Source organism: Typopeltis vanoorti, chromosome 26, assembly GCF_054136105.1.
Source record: "Typopeltis vanoorti isolate ZY-2024b chromosome 26, IOZ_Tvanoo_1.0, whole genome shotgun sequence".
NCBI lineage: Eukaryota > Metazoa > Arthropoda > Arachnida > Uropygi > Thelyphonidae > Typopeltis > Typopeltis vanoorti.
Genome location: NC_143574.1, coordinates 15,998,994 through 16,022,273, shown reverse-complemented (window position 1 = coordinate 16,022,273; position 23,280 = coordinate 15,998,994). Strand labels below are relative to the sequence as shown.

Below are 23,280 nucleotides of genomic sequence, written 5' to 3'. Positions count from 1 at the left end.
CTGGTTTTACTCCACTTCCCAAGTAAGCAAACAGACAAGCAAGTCAAGTTTGCGCCTGCAAGTGTTGCAAGTCTAGCTGACCCTGCACGTAGTGCAAGACCAAGGCAACTCATAGTAAAAGTTAGAATAAGCTCTGATCACTAATCTTAATATTTACCCTTAATGCAAAGCACATCTCCTGGAGGAGATGTATGATGCTTTGTATTAAAGGCAAGGGGCCACTACCCAGACAAGACAGGTATTTCTAGTCAAGTCTCCCACTGATGAGACCTCAATAAAGGTCAAAACCGGTCTGGGTAGTGGCCCCTTGCCTTTAATACAAAGCATCATGCTTCTCCTCCAGAAGATGTGCTTTGCATTAAGGGTAAATATTAAGATTAGTAATCAGAGCTTATTCTAACTTTTACCATGAGTTGCCTTGGTCTTGCACTATGTGCAGGGTCAGCTAGACTTGCAACACTTGCAGGTGCAAACTTGACTTATTTGTCTGTTTGCTTACTTGGGAAATGGAGTGAAACCAGGTTTAAAATAGCTTGGTATCTTAAACATATATAAAAACAAATAACAACAAAGTTGTCCAAAAAGTTGTGCTGAAAAATCATTGCAAAAGAAAATAAATTGATCACCCTAAACACACACGTGAAGTTGTGTGTCATATATTGGCTGTTATCAGGTAAACACTGGAGAAGATTGTTGGCAAAATTGAAATCTGAGATGTCAAAGGATTTAATGAGAGATTTCCAGATGTCATCTAATATAAGACCTTGATTTCTCTTCAAAGATCCATGTGAATGGATAACTATATTGGATTCTTTTAGAAGTCTGAAATAAAAGTTTTTTTTTTTGTTTTTTTTTAAATATGGCATAGTGGAAATATCCTAGTTTTTTTGAGGTTGGTTGATCAACCCATAGTATGGTAGTACTGTATATGGGTAGTAGGTTGGGAAAGGAGAAATTTGTTTACATTTGTTTCAAAGGTCTGTATATTGTATTCCTTGGGAAATACATCAGGAGGGAAGACTGTTCCACAGTACAGCAGTAGCTGGGATGAACGTGTTTCAATGGGCTTAGTACTGAGTGTGGGAATTATTGATGCTATTTCAGATGAACATTTGCCATCTAAATATTTATAGAATACACAAATTGCAGAGACCAAATGTCTATGTGAAAGTGAGGAGAGTGAGTTGGTAAGATCTGGGTCATTTATCAATCTAATTGTTCTCATCTGTATTGAGTCAAGCATTTTGAGGGAGCTTATAGGATCCCCACTCCAAATGTGAGAGCAGTATATTCAATAGATGGGCAGATTTCTGATTTGTATAAGGTTAACAACTGTTTAGAGGTGAAGACGTCTTGAGCGAAAGAGAAATCCTAGTTTTTTGGAAGCTGAGGATGCAATGGTTGTGATGTGTTTATGCCAGGAGAGGCTTGATGTCAAGGTAATCCCAAGAAGAGAAATCTCATTTTGTCTGTTATTTGTCTGTCAGAAATTTGAGTGTTATCAAAAATAATACTGGGGAGAAAATGGTTCTTTTTTGTGAGAAATAAGACAGAACTGAGTTTCTAGCATTGAAATTGACGAGGTTATCTGAGCCTCATTGGGGTTTGGCAGGGGTGCGCCAGTAGCGTCCAGCACCTGTATGCAAAACTTTAGTGGCGCCCCTATCCCCCCCCTCCAATAAAAAAATCACTTTAAAAAAACGTTTTTTTTTTTTAAAGTATTTCCTCCTCTTTGGCACCTTTACTGTCCTGGCACCTATGTGTGCATTGCACATATGGCTGGCGTGCCCCTGGGGTTTGATGGACTGCAGATGGTAGTGGACAATATTAAAGTTGGAGTTGAGGCCACGGATGTTGGTGAAGTGGATATGCAAGGTTCTGTGAGGCATGTATTTGACTGAAAGAGTTGTGCACATTTCCTATGCAGTGCCAGCATACTGGTCTCCTTGGTGGCTACTAGTGGTGTCACTTGATTTTTGCACTAGTTCGTCTTGTTTTTAGTGTGTGATCCAACTGTTGTCTTCATTTTGCATTTTTCTTCAAGTTGTCTTTGAAGTTTGCATCTTTGTTCCCTCTGGGTAAATGTTAAGTCAGGTCGAGCACGTATGCATGATTGGGGACAAGTGGTCTTTAACTTGTTATTTATCGCTGTTATTAATTTGGATGCACTTATCGGTGTGTCACAGGTCACTTTCACGAGATGTTGAAAGTTCGTTCCATCCTTTCCTTTGTTTATGGGTCCGAAACGGACATTTGACGATATTTCTGGGATTGAAGTTGCGTTCTCCTGCTAATTTTCTGATGTCTTCTTTTAATGATTTACCATTTTCTGTCAGAAAATTCAGAATAACGGCATTAAGTCTCTCATTTTCATCCTCAATCAATTCATGTACTGTTGATGCGATTATGTCGCAGAGTTCATTAGCAGGAAAGGGTACATTTGCAATTGGGTGCTGGTCGTTGAGTATCTTCTTTAGTTTTCAGTGCTCGGATTTTGAAAGAGAAAGTTTCAATTATAGTATTAAGGTGTTATTCGAGATTTTCGACACATTTGCCTAAACTCAGTAGCTGTTTTACAGAAGAAAGGCTGGTTGAGATCGATAAAATGTTTGTACACCGATTCATCAATATTTGCTCAGAAAGCATGTAGCCAGTGGCAACAGGAATCGCATAATATACCCTTTTTTTTTTTTCGGTAACTTCAGTTTTACAATTGTGGCACTTCATATTATCATTCGGTTTGTTGGCGATCACTGCCTCTGCCGAGACTCAAGGTACTCGTTCGTCATTGGCCTTTGTTGTCGCCATCTTTACTTCACATGGTAAGCATAGTGAGTGCTTTCACATGGCTGTTTTTTAATTGTAAAGATAACTGGTTTGATGGACTATGGGTACTTACAATTTGTGTGGAAGTAATTGGCTCCTTAGTACCCTCTGTTAATTGTTAATTTTCAGTTTAATGATGCTTGTATTCTCATCTCTTTACTGGGGAGAGGTGAGATTTGAGTTTCTGCTAAAAAGAGTAAATGGGGTTTGGTTGACTGCAGATGGTAGTGGATGCTATTAAGGTTGGAGTTGAGGCCATGGATGTTCGTAAAGTGGATCTGCAAGGTTCTATGAGGCATGTATTTGACTGCAAGATTCTTGTGGTCAAATGCCACTCTTATCCTTTCATCAATCCCAAAATCGAATATACCTACCTCAGAATGAAAAGCTTTTCTATTTGGGAAGAACAGAAATATTGTAATTTTGAGAGATGACAAAGGAAAGGCAGTAATTCTTATGAACACACACAATTATAATGATAAAATTTCCAATGTGTGCTCTCACTCTTCCACCTACTTAGTCTTAGATTTTGACTACTTGGACCACCCATGTAAAGACCAATGATTTATTTAAAAAATATCCTAAATTGGCCACTAGACACTACAAAAACCCAAATTGCTACATTCTATCCTTCCAGAATTTTACAACTCTTGTAAGGTACGCAAGCCGGATATTTCCTTACGACCAATCATGATGGCATCAGTTCTCATATTTATACTTTATTGAAATATCTTGCTAGTCTTTTAGGCGCTGCATCAGAGATCTGATGCATCACATCAGATCTATGACTCTTAAACAAGAATTCAGCCTTTTGTTCAGAAGTCTCGGCATAGCATTTCTCTCTTTACTAATGTTCTGGTGGATGATGCATTGGACCTTATCGGAGATCTTTTTCCACCAGATGTTACAAAATTGTATGAACACTGCCTTTGATCCAGTTTCTTTCATGGAATAATGTTTTTACAAACAATTTGGACTAGCAATGGGCAGCTCCATTTCTCCTCTGTCAGCTGATCTTTTCATGGAGAAGTTTAAAAAGGATTTCCTAGATTAAACTATTTTACAATCAGCTGTTTGGTGGAGATACATTGAGACATCTTCATTATTTGGAAACATGACTTCCCAAGTCTACAACTATTTCTTCATTCTCTTAACTCTTTTAAACCTACAGTTAATTTACAACTAGTAAAGGGTCGTAAACTCCCATTCTTAGATGTCTTCATCAAAATGAAATTTGACAGTGGTGTCGCTCTGGAGGTGTATTGTAAACCTACTCACATGGGATGTTATCTTCATGCTTCAACTGTTCACCATCCTTCCCAAAATCTAGATATCATCCACACCTTCAAGAACCAAGCATGTTCCATTTTACAAAGTGAAGATAAACTTAAGACCAAACTTCAGGCCCTATCAAATTTATTTGTTCTTAATGGTGGTTATTCTAAATTAAAGATACCAAGAAATCATATTCTCGGTTTCATCCTTTATCCAAGTGTAAGCAAACAGTTTGCACATGAAGTCATTTCATGATTGGGTTACTTCTATATAGAGACTAATGACGTCACATCAGTTGCCTTAGTATCCAATAATACAATGCACATATCCTTACAGACATGTATAATGCTATGCATTATACATGTCTGGGACCACTACCCAGACCCATTTCAACTTATATTGAGGTCTCATCAGTGGGATGAGGCCTCAATATATAATTTGTTGGTATCTGTAATTTATAGTGTAACCTATTCGCACCCTTCTCAGGTCTCCTAAGGACAGTACCCCTTTTACAAACTCCTGATAGAATATAGAATATCATGCTCATATGGTCTGCCCTACATAAGGCAGAAAAGCCATAGATTTAAAGTGAGAAAGAAAGAACATGTTAGAGATATTGAGCATAAAAAAAAAAAAAAAAAGAAAAAAAGAAAGATTAGAATTCATTAGTTATCCACTCATGTGGATTGTTGAACAGAAATCAAGGTCTTATATTAAAAGACATCTGTAAATCTCTCGTTAAGTTCTTCAACATCTCAGATTTCAATTTTGCCAATGATCACCTTCAGTCTTTACATATAACAGCTATCACATTCATGTTTAGGATGAATCAATTTATTTTCTTTTGTAACACACAACAGTTTATAACTTTTGTAATAGTGTCAAGAATTCCATATATATTCAAATACAAGAGTCAGATATGTTAATCAGTTTTGACATCGTTTCTCTATTTCAGGGCCTACCCAAACTTTTATAGGTCTAGAGCATAGGTTCCCAAAGTGGGCGGTACAGTGGACGCTGAAGCTTTCTAGGGAGGCTATAGTGGGATCAGAAGCATTTTGGGGTGGTCTAGGGGTCGGTGGCTCTTTATAGAAGAAATTAATAATATATATTTAAAAATTAATTATTTTCGTGATTTTGCGATTAGATAATCATTTAAAATTTAAATATTGAATTTTAATTCATCTTATGCCCGTCTTACACGATCAATTTTTTTATCAATTTTCTATTTCAATTATTTAATCATTTGAAAATTTACCATGTCAGATAGAAATAGATGTCAATTTTCTATGTCAATGAGAAAATTGAATGTGTCATACAGGATATTTTAACTTCTATTTTTTATATACTTAAAAAAATTATTAATTTTTTACTATTGTAAAAATTGATCGTGCCATACAGGCTTTAGTCTATCCACTCAGTAGACGAGTCTTAACTAGTGGTATGTCGGTCAACTATTACGTAGGTAATTCGCTCAATTCAGCATGTTTTGACAGGAATATGGGTGCTTGCAGTGACTTGTTCAAAGCACGAGTACGATGGTATCACAAACAAGCCAATGCATGCAAGTCGATTCGGGCTAGATTTCAAATCTATAAATACCAGTGGCTTAGGAATAAGTTTCATTATTTTTTGTGTGCTTTGCCAACAATCATCGGTCGAAAGTGGGTCGAAAGTGTGATAGATAAGTGGAGTCATACAAAGTATAAATTAAATCTTTTATTTTGTGAATATTTTTGCAAATTTTATTACTTCATTATGTCTGAATATAAGAAGAAATGTCGACAGTGCAGTATTGAGTATTTGAAATATGGTTTTATTCAGTCTCAAATATTTGAAATATGGTTTTATTCAAACTGTTATAATGGGGGGGGGGGCGTTACAAAATTTATGTCTTGCAAAGTGGGCGGTGGCCCGAAAAAGTGGGTCTAGACTCTAGACCCACTTTTGAAAATGGTAATTTTTCATCAATGCACTCACTTGTAATTGTAATGCATATATTAAAAGGGGGGGGGGTGGAATAAAAAATATCACTTTACTACTTTGAAATTTTTTTATTGAATACATTAATTAATATACCAATTTATTAATCAGATACATAATGAGGTGTATATGAAGAATGGTTGTTTTCTATTTTTGCTGGTGACATCATTGACGTCCACATTGATATGTTGTTAAATTCTTACCGGCTGCGCCATTGTTATATCTTGCATCTTTTTCTGTTTTATTGTTAAATTTGCGTCTTTTCTTTAATCTTGGGGTTTCCTCTTTCTTCGTTACAATTTTATTTTTAATTTTATTTTACTTTTAATACTTGTTTTCACTTATATATATCTAATTTACCCTCTTATACTCTGTTCTGACTTCCCCTTTAAGAAATTTCTTAACTATCATCAATGATTCAAGTCCTAACCTTCAATCTAGGCCGATAAGCAATCTTACAAGATGTGCATGTGAGTTATGAAGACAAAGGAAGTGTCGTTAATTGGCGCCAATTCCTTTGTTTCAATTCAGGTGCTGGTTCCTTCTTAATTTTAGAGAAAATTTATATTTATACTGCGTCACCTTAAAATTCACTTGATGAATATTTATTCATGGAACCAAACACAGTCTCGTAATTCTTAAACAATCTCACTGTTAGGATTTATCTCGCAGTCGTAGCCCCTTAATTTATGTTTGTCAATCTTATCTCCCGCTTAGGTTCGAACCTTTATGAACTGTTCAGTAAAATAGAAATCAGGCAAGTCTTCATATTCAATTCAAAAGAAATTAACATTTAATAAACTGAATAGACATAATACATATTATAATCAAATTGTACTGACAAAATAAATTATAATAATATTGGCAAGAGAGTAGTATCACTTATGATTGTTAAATCTCCTGCAACACATTAAATAATAATTTCACTTCATTCCTTCTTACAAAAATCTGACTCTCATCTATGTAAGACACCATTAAAGACTAAACTTTCTATAACTCACATACATTCACAATTATCTTCACACAATTATTCACAACTATCTTTTCACTATTATTTCAATTAAAGTATAGAGTTCCTAAGTTTCATCCGCATAACTCCTAAAGTTCTTTCAAGGAGGGCTCAGTCCTGAGTTGAAGACTTACATATATCTAAATCAATGTCCCCTACACAAATTTTACATAACAAATAAGAGTCTACATTACCAGTAGTTGGGGACGCACTAGGCCTTCATGCATATCCCTACAGCACTTTCAATTTCCAGATTAACCTCCTAGATTTACCTCGGCTTTTCTACACATCAGTTGAATTCGGGCATGACACATCGCTGACGGGGGAAACAATTCTGGCTCCCCGCTCGCTCATCAGTCGGCTAGGCATGGGTCTACGATCTTCGGCGTGATCTGGAACTTTACCGTGTCAGGTCATTCCATTGCTTAGAACTGCCCATGGACACTGCCGCTAGCCGTGATGACTTCACGAATGGACTTCTCCGCTGAAGACTCCAGTACAGGGAACGAGAAAAAAGCCATGAGCTGGTGCCGCAGCATCTTTTAAAAACGTGCGCCCTATGTTTCCTGCCTACATCATCCTGATTTCTCCCGGCGTGTCACTCCTATGAACACCTAGCGCCAATCTCACCCCTAGCGTTCTATTTGTAGGACATCCATGTGTGCGTTCTATTAGGTGCACGTGTATGACTTCAGGCCATTGCTGTATAATTGGATTGCCTTTTGCCTTCAACATTGCAATAGTACTTACATAGATTACACAAAGTTTAGACTTCACAAAACACTTAATTAATTTCAACATAATGCATTAGGTAAAACTTTCTTAAATATTAACGTAACCAATAATTTACAATTGATTATTTTTCTCTTGCTATATTGATACTGGCTCCGGAATTGATAAACCGTGTTAAATCTGAATGAAGGTAAAGGTTTTGACTTATCCTTTCATTCAGAGTTTAATAATGTGTTATTTTCAGATGCAAGGTGTTTGATAATTGAAGTTTATTTCAAAATTTGTTTTTAATTCTTCCTATCATTGCCGAAAATCCAACTTCACATATATATGAAGTAGTAAAAGGAAGTAGCACTCTTAAAGCTGCAGTAGAAAGAGTTGGATACGTGTTTTGAACTGACAGCCAAAACCGTATCAATTTTTTACGATCAAAATTTATTTTCAATGAAGTGAGCTGAGAGAAACTAGGAAATAGTAATTCTCATGTGATCTTTAACTGAATTGACTGAATTGTTCATCCGATGATTCTCGATAAGTAAAACTCTCCTAATGAACATGTAAACTATTCACATTTTAACATTTAATGCAACCCATCCAAAATCAGCTTACGACCCGCACTTTGGGAATCTCTGCTCTATTTACCAACATTCCTGGTCTACTATGTGATGATTTCCCTTTTGATGTTGTGAAGATTTTTGAATTTCTTATACTTTCAGGATATTTCAGCTGAAAAAACGAGATCTATGAAACAGATTGAAGGCACAGCCATGGGTAGCCCTCTATCTTCATCTTTGGCAAACTATTCTTTGAACCATTGGGAAGATGCATTGTTTTCTTCTTCCATTCATCCCCAACCCTCTCTTTGGTTTTGTTATGTTACTGTTTTTGCTCTTTGGCCTCATTCTGAAAATGAACTTGCCACTTCCTTATATCAATAGCCTTCATCCACACAGTCAATTCACCATGGAAAAAGAACATGCTGGTAGGTTACCATTCTTGGACATCTTTCTTACTTGCACAGTCTTGAGTACTTTGTTAACCAGTGTTTATCAGAAACTCATTTTTACTGGCAGATACATTCTTCTAAAGTCTGCTCCTCACACCCCCCAAAAAATTGATGTTATCGAGTCATTAATTAATAGAATGTATAATGCATGCTCCTCTCACTCAAGCTTACAACAAGTACTTTTCACTATCAAAACTTTAATGAAATTAAATAGTTACAATGCTCATCATATCCAACAGATAATTGACTCCTATGTTCTAACACCTATGGATTCTTTGACAGACTGCAGGGTTCCAATCACTTATATTTTTGGATCTCTGAACATATTGGTAGAATTTCGAAGAAATATCACCTGAATCCTACATATTTTCCTATCAATAAAATTTCTCATCTGTTACCATTTACAAAAGAGACAAACTGTCACTTATATCTTTAGGCAGACAGGCTGTCCTGTGGGAAAATAAGAATTAACATCAGTACTACATTGAATACTTGAAACGTGAAAAGTCTAGTCTGGCATAACACAGTATCCATTGGGATGAAGCTCATCTTCTCCATAGAAGCAGTTTTAAATATGAATGCCTTTTCAAAGAAAGTTGAGAAGTCCTTTTATATTAGCCTAACCCAAATTGGAATGATTCTTGCTCTGTCCCAAAAGTTTGAGAGATTCTCATTTTATGTAAACATCAAAAATAATTTTAATATTATTTATTAATATTAATCTAGCATGTGGCAACCATTTTTAATTGAAAGCTGATTACCTTGTATTCCTGTTCTTTACTTTCTTTGTTGTTTCCACGTACTGATGATGTGCTGTTATTTTCAGTATGAGATATTTATACTTTCATTAAGGTTTATTATTGTAGTAATCGTGTGATTTTATTGTTTTATAGTTATGCTGCAGGTTCCTTTAAAGATTGCTACTTTAGATTCTTTCAAAATCATGGATGTATTGATAGTTTTCTTGCATCTATTCTTGGCTTTGGTATAAGCTGAAGAAAGATGGAGAGTTGGATAAAAGCTAGTTATAGTATGCCTGATTCTTTTTCTTTGTATAGCCTGCTGGCATATCTTTGAGAATCATATCTTGGATAGAAGATAAAAAATTGAAAGTGGAGTGGAGAATGAATGTTTCTATACCAATAAAAATGACTTCAGTGATACATTCAGTGCATATATATGTTTGGCTTAGAAAGTCAAACACATGCATTGAATAAGTTACATGTAACTTTTATGCACATGTGCACTAAAAATTATGAAGATCATCCCACTTAGTATTTTAATATTGCCAGACAACATGTAGATTAGAATGGTTATATGAGTGTTGCTCCATGGAAGAAGAGATCAGCACTACATTGTGGTCCAAATTCCTTAGAGAACAAACATATTCATGATATTCTTAAAAATATCATTAGTAAGACATCTGGGATGTTTGGAGAGCATTATGATTAGCATTATCTTGGAATTCTGGTAAGCTTGGGAAGAACAGTTTGTATGACATTGTTGGATATGGAAAATGCCTCAACATCTCTACCTGATCTGCAGAGTTAGAAGAGGAAAGCTAGTTGGTGTTGTATATTTTATTTCTTGAACATTTATTCAAGTGAAATACATGTTATCTTAATTAACTTCTGGGTTTAAGACTAACTCCATGATGCAATATGTTTAAAGTAGTGTTGAAGACATACTTTTTTTCAAATTTTAATATAATCTGTTTATGAGCATGTGATAGACCAAGTCATTTAGATTTTAAGAAAAACTTGGATATTTTATATTAAAGTAGATATTCTAAATATGGTGACAGTGCATAATACAATAGTGGCCAAGAAGTTTTTGTTGGAGAGTTGAATATGCAAGGTTTTGTTCATTGCAGTGTATGTGAGATGTATTAATCATGAAAGTTGAAAGAAAGATTTAAAGAAGGAAAGTAAGACTGCTGAGTGAATATGTATGAAGTGTTTTGAGAGTGAGTGCCATTTTTAAAAACACAGATAAAATACCTGATAGTGGAGTAGAGAATATTGACAGAAATTTAGAAAATGTTAGTGTCAGCAATATTGTTGAAGGCCCAATGCTTGAAAGGTCGGAAGGAAAGAGGACCATGAAAGAATAGCACTCTTATGTGGAGTCCATCACAGGACAAAGTGCAAGATTCATAGATTGCAGAAACATTGTCAGATGATTGGTAGAGCTGAAAAGAGAAAGTAAGAGGTGAGATAAGAAACAAAAACATATAACTAACTGAGAGAAGGAGGTAAGGAGAATATTTTTATGGTGATTCCATGACAGAAGGAGTGCTTAATGAAAGCATAACTAAATCTTGTTTCCCTGGTGCAAAAATTAATATCAGTGAAGCTGTCAGGATGGAAAAAAAAGTAAGGTGAAATAATTGATTGCCTTGGCTGGCACTAATGTCTTGAAAAGTGAAAAATATTGTACAAGAATATGAAAGAGTTATTGGAAGAAGTGAAAAAGAAGAATGAGAGGGTTAAGATTGTAAATCTGCTTTCATTATGATAGAGGTGAGTTGAGGATAGCAGTGATCACAAATGAATCAGTGTACAGGTTGCATTGATTCATTTGCAATCAGTGCAGAAGGAATGGTGTGGAGTTTGTAGAGCTATGAACTGAATTTGATGGATGGAAAGACGTATAATTCTGATAGACTAAAGTGCAGATTTAGATTATGCGTCTAGAGAAAGCTTTGTTCACTGAATGTTGAACCGTATAGTCAGGAAAACTAAAGCTATTAGGGTGAATGCTAGTAATTGCCTGTTTGCACACACCCGGTGAGATAAATGAGTGTGACATTGACCAAAAAAATGAGGAGTCTAGTCTCTCCAGTGAGAGAATTGAATGCAGTAGTCAGTACAAGGTATATAGGTGGTTGAGGGCCTAAGAGAATGCTACAGTTTGTCTACTAATGCTATAAGTACCAGGAATAAGAGGGGAAGAATTTTGGGCATTGTTTGTTACAACCACAACAAAAGTTATAGGCATTAATTAGTGAGACTTGGCTGACAGCAGATGATGTAGTTGTAAGGGTAGAATATGAGGGGCATAGTATCTTCAGGAAGGATAGAGAAAATAGGTGAAATCAGGAAGTAGGCATATGATTTTCAGTTATTTGGATTTGTATCAGGAAAAAGTAGGTGAGGCTTTTCAGACTGTAGATGGAAATCAACATTGTTGAGGTTAAAACTGAGCACATTTGTGAAGTGGATTTGGAAGGTTCAGTGTAGTTTGCTGTTGGCTACATATTCAGAATGCAAATTCTGTATGTGCGCAAACAGTAGTCCTTAATTTGTCAGTTGTTTTTTTTTAATGACTCAAAAAATTCTTCCTATTAGAATATTTTGTGGGACCGTTAGATATGCATTTTTTAATTAATTTATTTATTTATTATTTGTAAGCTTCCTATTATAGTACAAATTGTTGAACAATCATGTGTAACCTAAGAGCAACAGCTCATCTAGGTTACGATATGCATAAAGTTTCAAAAATTTATGTAATTTATTTTCATTATATACACATATGTGCAGAGAAAGTTGCATAACATTAATTAGGAACAATAGCATTAAAATTTTTACGTGTTACACATGAGACTGGATCTTTGAATACAAGTATGCTAAAAATCAATCATTTATACAATTATTTTTAATGGAGCTTCCTCATTTCTGTGGAAAAATAAATATTCTAGGATTAGAGTTTTGTATTTGTTTGGGTTAGTTTCATTTCTTATTGTTAAAGGTAGTGTGTTGAATACTTTTGGCGCTAAATAAGTATAATGTTTGTGTATTGCTTCTTTATTTGCTTTTTGGAACTATATATTTTAGGCCTTTATGTCTACTAAGGAAAGCATTTCGTTTGATATTTACGTATTCTTTGTTGTTTTTTTATGAATAATAGTACCCTATAGACGTATCAATATCTAAGAGATAGTATGGTGTATTTATTGCACATTTCAGTATCCTTATATTTCTTTCTAGTTAAGATTTGAATTATTTTATTCTGAGTCGAGACTAAAGGTTTCAGCGGAGTGCAATAGATTCCTCCCCAACTTAATATACCATATTGTAGTGTACTTTGAATCCAGGCAGAATATAACATTTTTAGCATATTTAAATTTAAGAATCTGTTTAGGTAATAAAGTCTGTTTAACATAATCCTTACTTTATTTACGACATCAGTAATATGCAGTTTCCAGTTTAAATTACTATCAATTTTTAATTCCAAGTAAGTTATTACACTGACTTTTTCTATTTTCTCGCAGTTGCAATTTGAATTTGTCCTGCAATTCCACTCATGCAAAATTAATTGTGCAGTGAAGTTCATTTTGCCTGTTGTATTTCGCAAGTTAAAATTTACATATTTAGTTTTTGAGACATTCAGACTGAGTTTGTTTGACGGGAACCAATTTGTTACTTTCAAATGATCAGCATTCATGATGGTTTTCATTTGTTCGGCTGTGTCTGTAGTACTGTGTCATCTGCAAAAGTATTTATTTTACTGTTTAGTTTAAGATTGCAGAAGTCATTGATATAAACATTAAATAAAATTGGTCCCAAGACAGATCCTTGTGGTACACTTCAGTCTACTGTTTTGGAACTGCTATAGCTGTTGTTTATTTTTACAATTTGTGATCTGGCATTTAAGTAATTTTTGAACCAGTTTAGGGCAGTACCTCGTATTCCTATGACTTCTAATTTTTTTATTAAAATTTCATGTGATACAGAGTCAAAAGCTTTGTGTATATCTAGAAATATTGCTAATGTTAGTTTATGTTCATCAAGGGAGGTATAAACTGTGTTTGTGAATTTCAGTAAAGCATGTTCTGTGCTAAACTTTTGCCTGAACCCAAATTGTAAAAATTAGGCTAGCTATAACACTTTTGATTTCGTTTTCATAAGTGGGGAAAAGATGTATGGAGTTATCAAGTCTCTTGAGAGTGCAATTCTGACATTTTTCAGAATGCTTTCAGTGACCATGGCAAAATGGTAATTGAATTCTTCAGCTAATCCTCTGTCTCCATTTTCTCTATTCCTATCGATATCTTTAAGTATGGGGAGGTTTTGTTTGTGTGTATCTTTGCCGATTAATTTATTCAAAAACTTCCATCGTTTTCTGGGGTTTCCTTGGCATTTTAGGAATTCATTTCTGTAGTATTCGTTTTTACTTTCTTTTAATTTATGATGTATTAGATTTCTATAGTACTTGAAACTGTATTCATAATATTGATTGTGCAGATATTTTTTTAACTTTTTATACACTTTATCTCTAATTTTTATGTAGTGTCTGATTTCCTCTGTAATTCATGTTTTTTTTGTTTCTTTCATTTTCTCTATTATTTTAGAGAAAGTGTTTTTGTCTTGTATTTTATTGTTCAATATTGCAATAAATTTATGATATGAGGTATCAATATTTGTTTCCATCATTATATCTTCCCAGGAGACGGTGCTCAAGTTGCGTTTCCATATTCTGGAGTCAATTGTTGTGTAGGGAATGTTTTCGGTTGTACTATCTCTATGCTGTACTTGCAAATGCACTTTAATACCGATTGGAAAGTGATCTGTGAGAGGTTGGCGCAGAATTGCTGCTTGGATTTTGTTTCCGCTTAAAGTTCTCCCAAATACATGATCTAGACACATTCTGTCACCATTGAATTCTCTCGTGGGGACATTAATATATTGTTCGAGTCCATGCATGGCAAGTATATCTAAATAATCTTGAGAGGGTCCACTATTCCTCAGTAAGTCAATATTCATATCCCCAATTATGAGAACATTGTCACTTCTGATCTCATCTAGACTACACTCGAATTCTTGTATAAAGTTTGATTCTGTGTAACAATGCGACCTATATACAGCCATTATACAGGGTGTTCGGGATAAATTTGACATATTTATAATTAATTATATTTTTCCGTAAGTTACATGTATTAACACACACTTCTCTTCATTTAAAAGTTTGGACCCTTCTTCATTCATATACAAGATGTCAGAAAGGATGGATAGCTGGAACCCACCTGAATCATGGAAGAGAATAACTTGTATCATGATGATTCGTGCCCGCCATCAAAATAAGGATATTACGACTGCTGCCCAATGCTCCCTGAATACAGTAAAAACAATCAGGCATGAACTAGAGACTTGCAATGGTGACTACGAGGATGTAGCAAGAAGAAAGATCCCTAGCAGACGATCTGATTGCGTCCGTACAGCAGAATTCCTCGCAAATCTGCAGGAACAGGTGTTGAAGAACCCTGGCATTGGAATTCGGGCTTTGTTCGTGGAGTTGCTAACTGTAGTCAAGCCCTGGATAACAAGGGTAGCCAATGGTAGGCCGTATGTATGGCAGCAGGATTCGGCCCCTTGCCACACCTCTGGGAAAAGTCAAAAATGGTTGTCTGAAAATTTCTACGACTTCACCAGTCCAAATGTTTGGCCTCCAAACTCCCCAGACCTTAACCCCATGGATTATTTTGTATGGGGCGCAGTTGAAAAAGACACCAATCGCACTTCCAGTAATACAAAAGCCCAGTTAATGGATAAAATTAAAACAGTTTTTGCGGCCCTTCCCAGGGAGACTGTAGCATCAGCTTGTTCGAGGTTCCGAAGCAGAATTGAAGCTGTGATCGATGCTAATGGTGGTTATTTTGAGTAAATCTTGTTGATAGTATTGTAATTAACTCTGCCTGTAATGTTTTTTTGTCAATTCATTAAATTTAATAGATACAAAGAAGATTTTCTTTTTCCTTACGAAACTGTCAAATTTATCCCGAACACCCTGTATATATATATATATATATATATATATATATATACATACACACACACACACACACACACACACAGGTATCCCTCGATTAATGTGGTTAATTAATCCCTCGATGTTACCGCATATATCAAAATTGCGTTAATCAGATCTAATAATCAATGGTAAAAATTACAATTTGTCCATGATCGATTATTGTATTAATAATTCGTTTTATATAGTACTCTTTTAGGAAATATAAAAAATGAATGCAAAGTAAATGTTTAATAAATGCTTGTACCTACATTAGTTACTGCAATTTTTTTATCAAAAGAAGTTATCAAGAGTCGTTTGAACAGTTTTCGTTTTTTTCTTGTCGGCATAAATTCTATGATAACAAGCAAAATGACTCTCCAGACTTTGGCAAACAAGCAATAAAACATAAGAAAAAATACTGCAAATATAATGCAAATTAAGTGAATATATAGAAATTTCACTTAATATATTCACCGAATATATAGAAACTAAACGTTTCGGCAGATGCAAGCATAAGCAACCTTATGGGCAACTCGTAGTAAAGGCGGAGTAATCTCCAGATCACTTTCCTTAGTATTTTCCATAAAGTAAAGCACATCTCCTAGAGGACATGTATGATAAATAAGCCTTTGACTCTCTATTTCAGTAATACATGATGATTTATTTATTTTCAGTTACAATCTAGAAATTATTAAACAAAGAAACAAATGAAAAAAAAAACTAAACCAATACTATACTGACATTGGAGGTCGCGATATCTCTCAGATACAATTTACTGTCAAATATCACAAACCTTTACATAACATGGGTTAAACCAAACTGACAGCAAAAAAACGGTGCGGAATATCACTCGTAACATATGAATGCACAGCTACTCATGACCTCCAAGCTATACACTGAATTGTGTAAGAATATTTATATTACACATTTTGCATGTATCTGTCAGATCAGCTGTGAGCTCTGCAGAGAAAGGTGTGTTAATCAAACTCTTTCCACGTATATCAAGGGATTGCCGCAATTAATTTCGCCGCGTTAAGCAAGGGATACCTGTATTATAATGCTCTAAATATAAATGGTGTTCATAATTAGGTATTACTCTCGCTGTTTTCTCGGAGTTTAGACAAGTCTTCTTCGCATCTGATTCACCATATTTTAGCTGTATCGTCTCTTCTCAGAGATATTTGTAGTGGACTTCTTCACATTTCCTGGCAATAAATAGTAGTGTTTTAGGTTTCCAGTCAAGTGCTCATTTAAATATATTTTACTATCCTTAAAACTGGTTTCCATCCAGCCATTTGTCTCTGATCATTTTACTTTTAAATTTTATAATGATAGGCATTGGTCTGTTTTTCTGCCCACTAGGAACACGATGTATAGCTTCAATATCATCTTTATTATAGCTGATCTTGATATTATGTGCAATTTTCTTTGCTATTTCATGCACATTTTCACGTGGCTCATGAGGAACACCAATAATTTCTAGTTTGAGCTAATTGCCTGTTGATTCAAGTCATCCACTGTTTCATGAATTATTTTCAGCTCCCTGCACAGCTCCGTATTTGCGTTTTCTAGTTCGTAGTTCTTTGTTTTAAGTTCCTTAACTTCTTGTGTTAGGCCAGCAATGATACTCAGCAAGTCATGTATTTTGTGTGAAGTATATTCAGTCGAACTTCTTAAGTCCTTGACGTCTTTTTTTAATTCTTTTATCAATTTCATTAAATCCATTATACATATATTGTCTGCGTTACTAATCTCTAGAATGCACGAGTCATCACCCCTGGGAGAAGTTGCTGGCAGGCGTTGGCAAGCACTGGAATGGTGTCTGTCATGTAACAAAGAGTTTAAACACTGAGTAGGTCTTTGTTGTTCGCCGAATTGCAAAAACGCATTTCCAATTTTGTTTCCTGTCTTTGGAGAGTTTTTTAAATTGGCTTTTGCTGAGACCAGCACAATAAAAATGATAACTATTTTTGCACTTATCTACACACTTCATAATAGATGTAACATCAATACATATCTCTTCACAAACTTCGCAGCAGATTCCCATTATGTTAGAATTTAGTGCTAAACGTTAAACCGATTCTTTGTTCTAGGTGCTCACCTTGTATACTAGCCGAATGGCGACCGTTGAATAATGGCAGATTGGATAGGCAGTTTTTTAAAACTACTTGCAGAGGTTAACTTTCATAGAGCTGAGCATTACAGTACCTGGTAGAGCGAGTTACAGGCTACACTTCAAGAATTACAATAATATTTTTTAAATTGAATACTAATTAAAACGTTTACTACGGAGCACTGTTTCACACAACTATAAGGCACTGTTTCACACAACTATAAGGCACTGCACCACCAAGCGAGTAATTTTTCTGCATTGCTCATTTTTCCATTTTGAAATTGTCAATATCATTGTACTTGAAATTAGCTGCCATTCAAGAAGTTTATCTTCATTGTTACTGTTGAATACTACTGCTACTCCTTCATTTCTTTGATCATTATAGCCTGAATACAACACCTTATAATTATTATTTAGCAATATATCATCTGGTTTGTGTTGGTAACATCAATTTGATCAATATGGTACCTTCATAATTCCATTAGTACTTTTTTTTTATACCTCTTACATTAATGGTACCTATCTTTTATTCTTCTGAGGCTGAGTTTTTTTTTTTTTTTTTTTTTTTTTTCCAGTAGCTGACTTTTTACTGTTTGTCTAGGTTGTTGAAACAGTCGACCTTGTTTATTCAGGCATTGCTATAGACTGCATTTCATTATGCTGTGCCATCATTTTTATTATGTTTAAGTATAGAATACAGTTTGGTCAGCTAGTCCCAAATTTTTAGTTTATTCTCATTCATTTGATGGATGACACACCAAAAGAAGGCTAGGATTAGACACTGGTCCAGCAGCTCTGGTTGGTTCAATAGATTTATTCAAGTGTAACTGTTGTGTGGGTACAAATTCTTCCACCTATCTAGACTATCTAGATAGCTCCATATATCCACATATTGTACATCATGCCTCCTACAAACTGTTAAGTACATTAAAAAATTGTATTTGTTTTTTTTTAGATGACTGAAGAACGTAGTCATGACTTAGTCCAGGTTTATCGTCAGTTCTTCACAAAATCAATCAATGCCCAAAATTTGGCACTTTTTATTGATTCCTTTGTCAAGTAAGTTTTGTAAGTAATAATTACTGTTGACATTTTAAGAATATTCATTATTTTGTTTATTTTATTTCACAAAAGTTATGAATATTTTAAATATATGTTTTAGGCGAAATGATCTTGGAATTGTAAGAGAGACAGATCCTCAAAAAAAAAAAGCAGCCCGGAATTTCAAGTGAGTATGTATACATATGTGTATTGGGGGGGGGGGGGGTGCTTATGGTTCAAGTTTGTTTTTAATATTAATAATCTTGCTGTTTATTTTGTACATTAATCATATTGAGAATATGATGTTAAACTAGATAGAGTAATAGTTAATAAAGGTGACATAAAAAATCTTGCATGGTGATTTACATAGACTGACAATTTGGACAAAGGATAATGGTTACCAATTATTATGGAAAAGTAAAAGGTTATGCACTCTGGGATGAAAAACTAGAAACCGTGTATAGATGAAAATTGACTTAAAGAAATTGAAGAGACTAAGGTGGAATGAAGTTAGGGAACAGAAGCTATATCCTTCTTTATAAGGCTTTGATATGACTACATCTAAATTAGTGTGCACAGATTATAGGTGTGGAAACAATGAAGATAAATTAAAATTTTGTTGAAAATTTGGTTCAGAGGCAGGAAAGAGGAAATATTATAGAAACATGAAAATTCTAAAGGAATTTTATAAGACACATGTAGAAGAAATTTTTCATAGAATGACAGGAGGGGAAGTCAGAGAAAAAACAAGAGGGTGGTTAACAAGGATGAGAGTGAATTTTTTTGTTTAAAGAGTGGTAGATTTATGAATGGATTGTCAGATGCTGTCATGAGTAATTGTCAGTGAAAACAAGTTAAGTAGCAGTATGACAGACCTTGTATGAATGAAGGTTGATATGTCTCTCCCCTCAATAAGTCTTTAGACTCCATGGAGATGAATGTGTGATAGACAGTCATCTCCATGAGTTTATTAACAAAGAAATATATGTTTACACTTGATGATATGTACATCCACAACTATCAGTGGAATCTTGGTTGAATAAAGCATTAGCAATGGTAGATTATGTGCTCAAAATGGGCACTTTGTCTTTAAAGACAGGTTTCGTAGCACATGCAAAGGATCTCTGTCATCTTGAATAACAAGGACTGGGATATCTGCTGGACATGTCATGTAATTTTATCTCTTAGTTCATCAAGGTTTGAAGGCAGATAGTATACCCATTTCTTCAACATACCCCAAATGAAGGCTTCACGTGACTTGAGATCAGGAGAATGTGAAGGGCACAGGAATTCTGTGACTCTTGAAATGAGCCTCCCAGGGAAGATTTTGGACAAATTCAGATCTTGAGAAACCAAGAGATCTACAGGTTCATCTGTTTATGATGCTTAAATGAAAATGCACTTTGTCTGAGAACCAGACATTATGGAGGAATGATGAATCTTCATGGACATTAGCCAGCACGTGTGCACAGTATTCCCACCATGCAGCCTAATCTGCATTAAACACTGACCCATCTGAATGATGTACAAAAAAGCACCCAACTTCTCAACAATTCTCTGTAGTGACCTCCTTGGTTTCCCAAGTTTTATGGCCATTCACTCCATTGACTGTGTTTTGGAGACTGTAACAATTGCTCCAACGCATGCCCATGATTCTCATTGGTGTTAACAGTTCGTGGTCTCACTGAATGCCCTTTGCATTGTGGCACACTCCCAGTATGTCAGAACTTCTTGATTAAGGCAATGATGAACTATTGCTTGGGGCATGCTTACAGAAACGATGAACAAACTGGTCACAAACATGTAAATATTATAAGCTTGGACCATTTGCTCTATCAACTCCTTATGAACAAAAATAATGCCCAACAATAAACATCTTTTCTTCTGACATCAATACTATTGCTACTACAGTTAAATGTAATGGTGTAGACTCTACATGAGCTCTTCTATTAATGTGTATGCTGTCGAGCGGCATATCTCATTTTTCAGTACTGTTTCTTTTTCCACCATACTGTACTTTATTCGCTATAATAGCAATACTGCTGGTTGCAGAGTATTCTGCTCTTATACCTGACCCTTATTTAATTTGTTATATAAAATATAATCATCTGTTATTATTGATTTTGAAATTAAGACAATTTGTTAGAATTATTGTTAGAGAAATAAGAAAAAATTAAAAATATTGTAATGATAACTAACAAGAATGGAATGGATGTGAAGTGATATGTATTATTTCAGGTGCATACGACGTGTCTCAAATCATTTTTCACTTGTGTTTTTAATTTGATAAGGTCATCTAATATACTAGTGTGTTCATCAGGGGAAAGAAGTTTTTCTCTTAAAATTTGCCAATCAAAGTGGTTATTATCATAAATTTAGTGCATGGTGGGACTTATACAATTCATTATAGTTATTTAGTAGGTTGTGGTTGTTTGGAATTACAATCAAAACAACTAAGGCTATGAGGCTGGTTTATTATCTCTGTAGAGTGTGTGTGCTCTTCTGGCCGGTTTAATGGCCAGAAGAGCACAAGGTTTTTCTTCAGGTTTCTGGGGGAAAAAAAACCTTGCCACCTCCATATCTGATACCACACTCCATGAGAAATACTTATTCATACTTTGTAATGCTGTCTGATAAATCACCACAAAGATTACAAGTAAGCTTTATTATTTTTTTGTAAATAGTTTGCTGTTTTTAAATGATTCAAAATTCTAGTTTAATGGTTTTTACAATTATTATTTATGCATATTCCTTCATTTATAACATTTGGGATACTTATTATTCTTGCAAATAACTAACAGATAGTGATATGTATTTATAACCCTTCTCTCTTCCCTACTTTGTAGCAGTATATATTGATGTAGGATTTGTAAAGGCATCCACAGCTGGGTTTAGGTCTATGTGCTGTGGATGTATATCTCATCTTCTTTATACTCTCTTTTACCTTGCGGTGTCAAGGGTTTATTAATCATCGGACCTCAAACTGTTCACAGGAATAAGGTGGTCAGCCCTACGCCTTGGTGTATCCTATGTCCTGTAGTGTTGAAGTGTTGAGTTCTCAAGGCCGATTTGCTTGCTTTGCGGGATGAAAAACCCCAGGATAAACTGGGGGAAAAACTCTACTGTCCATGCCCAAGACCGGCTGATTTGGCTGTGGCTGAGGAAGATCCTTCAGCTCCTCATGTCACCAACGGGAATCGAACTTAGGACACTCCTTCCCTAGGCATATGGTTGCGAAGCGCACAGCCACTAGGCTAACAGTGTGGACATAGATGTATAAAAGGGGGGAAAAAACTGGTTTGATTTATCTGGTCTCAATATTTTTAATTGTCAAATTTTATTTCATTGCGCGTGCTATAGTTTGTTTCAAGGTGTTTTTTTATATTCAACAGTAAAACATACATTTAAAGAAACAGGATGCAACAGACTATTTGAATTTTACAAAATAAATAGAGAAGCTTCAATATTGTTCTTTCAAATTACATAAAAATTAAAATCAAGAAAGAAGGAAGAGAGGAAAGATAAATCTATTTTGATACAGAGAACACATTGTTGCAGGTCCTGGTGGGTTCTTGTCAATACAGGAAACTTAGAGTTTGCCTCACAAATGGTAAAGTTATTCTGTTGCACTTGGGTGGGGGGGGGGAGCATTCTACATTGGTCTTGATGGTGATTGTTTGGAGTGGACATGCTGTACAAGAATCTTTATATTGCCTTCTTTGATGTTGAAGAGGATGCCAGTTGAGTTCGACTCATTTCTTGTGTAGTTTAGGTGGAAACTGTAGATGATGACTTTTGCATCAATGAAGAGGTACAGTAATCCCTCAATTAGTGTGTTTTCGATTAGTGCATCATTTTTTTCGATGCCCAAATTCGATAAAAAATAAATGTTAGAGATTTTAAAAATTTTCTATCTATACATTTACTATTTTAAGAAATCACTCACCAGAATGAAATAATTTAGTTACTGATTTGAAACATTTTACGAAGTTATTTTTAATGGCATACTACACTACTTCCATGTACACTGTGTATACTATGTTCCAAATTTTTACCGCCAAAATTTATGTCGTCTGCTGCAGTATGCCCACAGATTCGAGACCCTTCGACACTTCTGCACATGTCACAAAAAGGAGAATCCATTCTGATAATAGGGTAATCAATCCATCTTCTGGGATGAGTTGTTTATTATTACATGTTGAAAAATTAACTTCTCTTTTATGATCATTGTAGTTTTTAAAGTGGTAACTATTTTGCTTGTATAACAGTTGGGAAATTTTATCTATAAAGCACGTGATTTCGCGTGTTGGCGACCAATTCGTACGTCCTTCATTTCTTTCTCCCCTTCAATGATAACATCCAAGAGTTAATTAAATCTCATTATGAAGAATTGAGTGATTCCGACCTACTAAATTTCGATGCACAGCAGGAAGATCCTGAAGAATATGAAGAAAATTTAACCACTGATAGTCAGCCAAAAGAGATTTCATAGAAACAATTTGAAAA

General features: G+C 34.8%; 1 protein-coding gene across 9 annotated transcripts in view; it reads left to right on the top strand.

Moving 5' to 3' along the window:
- Positions 1 to 23,280, top strand: part of MESK2 (misexpression suppressor of KSR 2) — a 170,981-nt gene that overhangs the window by 108,029 nt on the left and 39,672 nt on the right. For all 9 annotated transcript variants that reach the window (XM_090415106.1, XM_090415110.1, XM_090415108.1 and 6 more), the window contains exons 8-9: positions 18,689 to 18,792; positions 18,896 to 18,961. In XM_090415106.1, the coding sequence (XP_090271232.1) occupies positions 18,689 to 18,792; positions 18,896 to 18,961 (170 nt within the window). The remainder of the gene's footprint in view (positions 1 to 18,688; positions 18,793 to 18,895; positions 18,962 to 23,280) is intronic.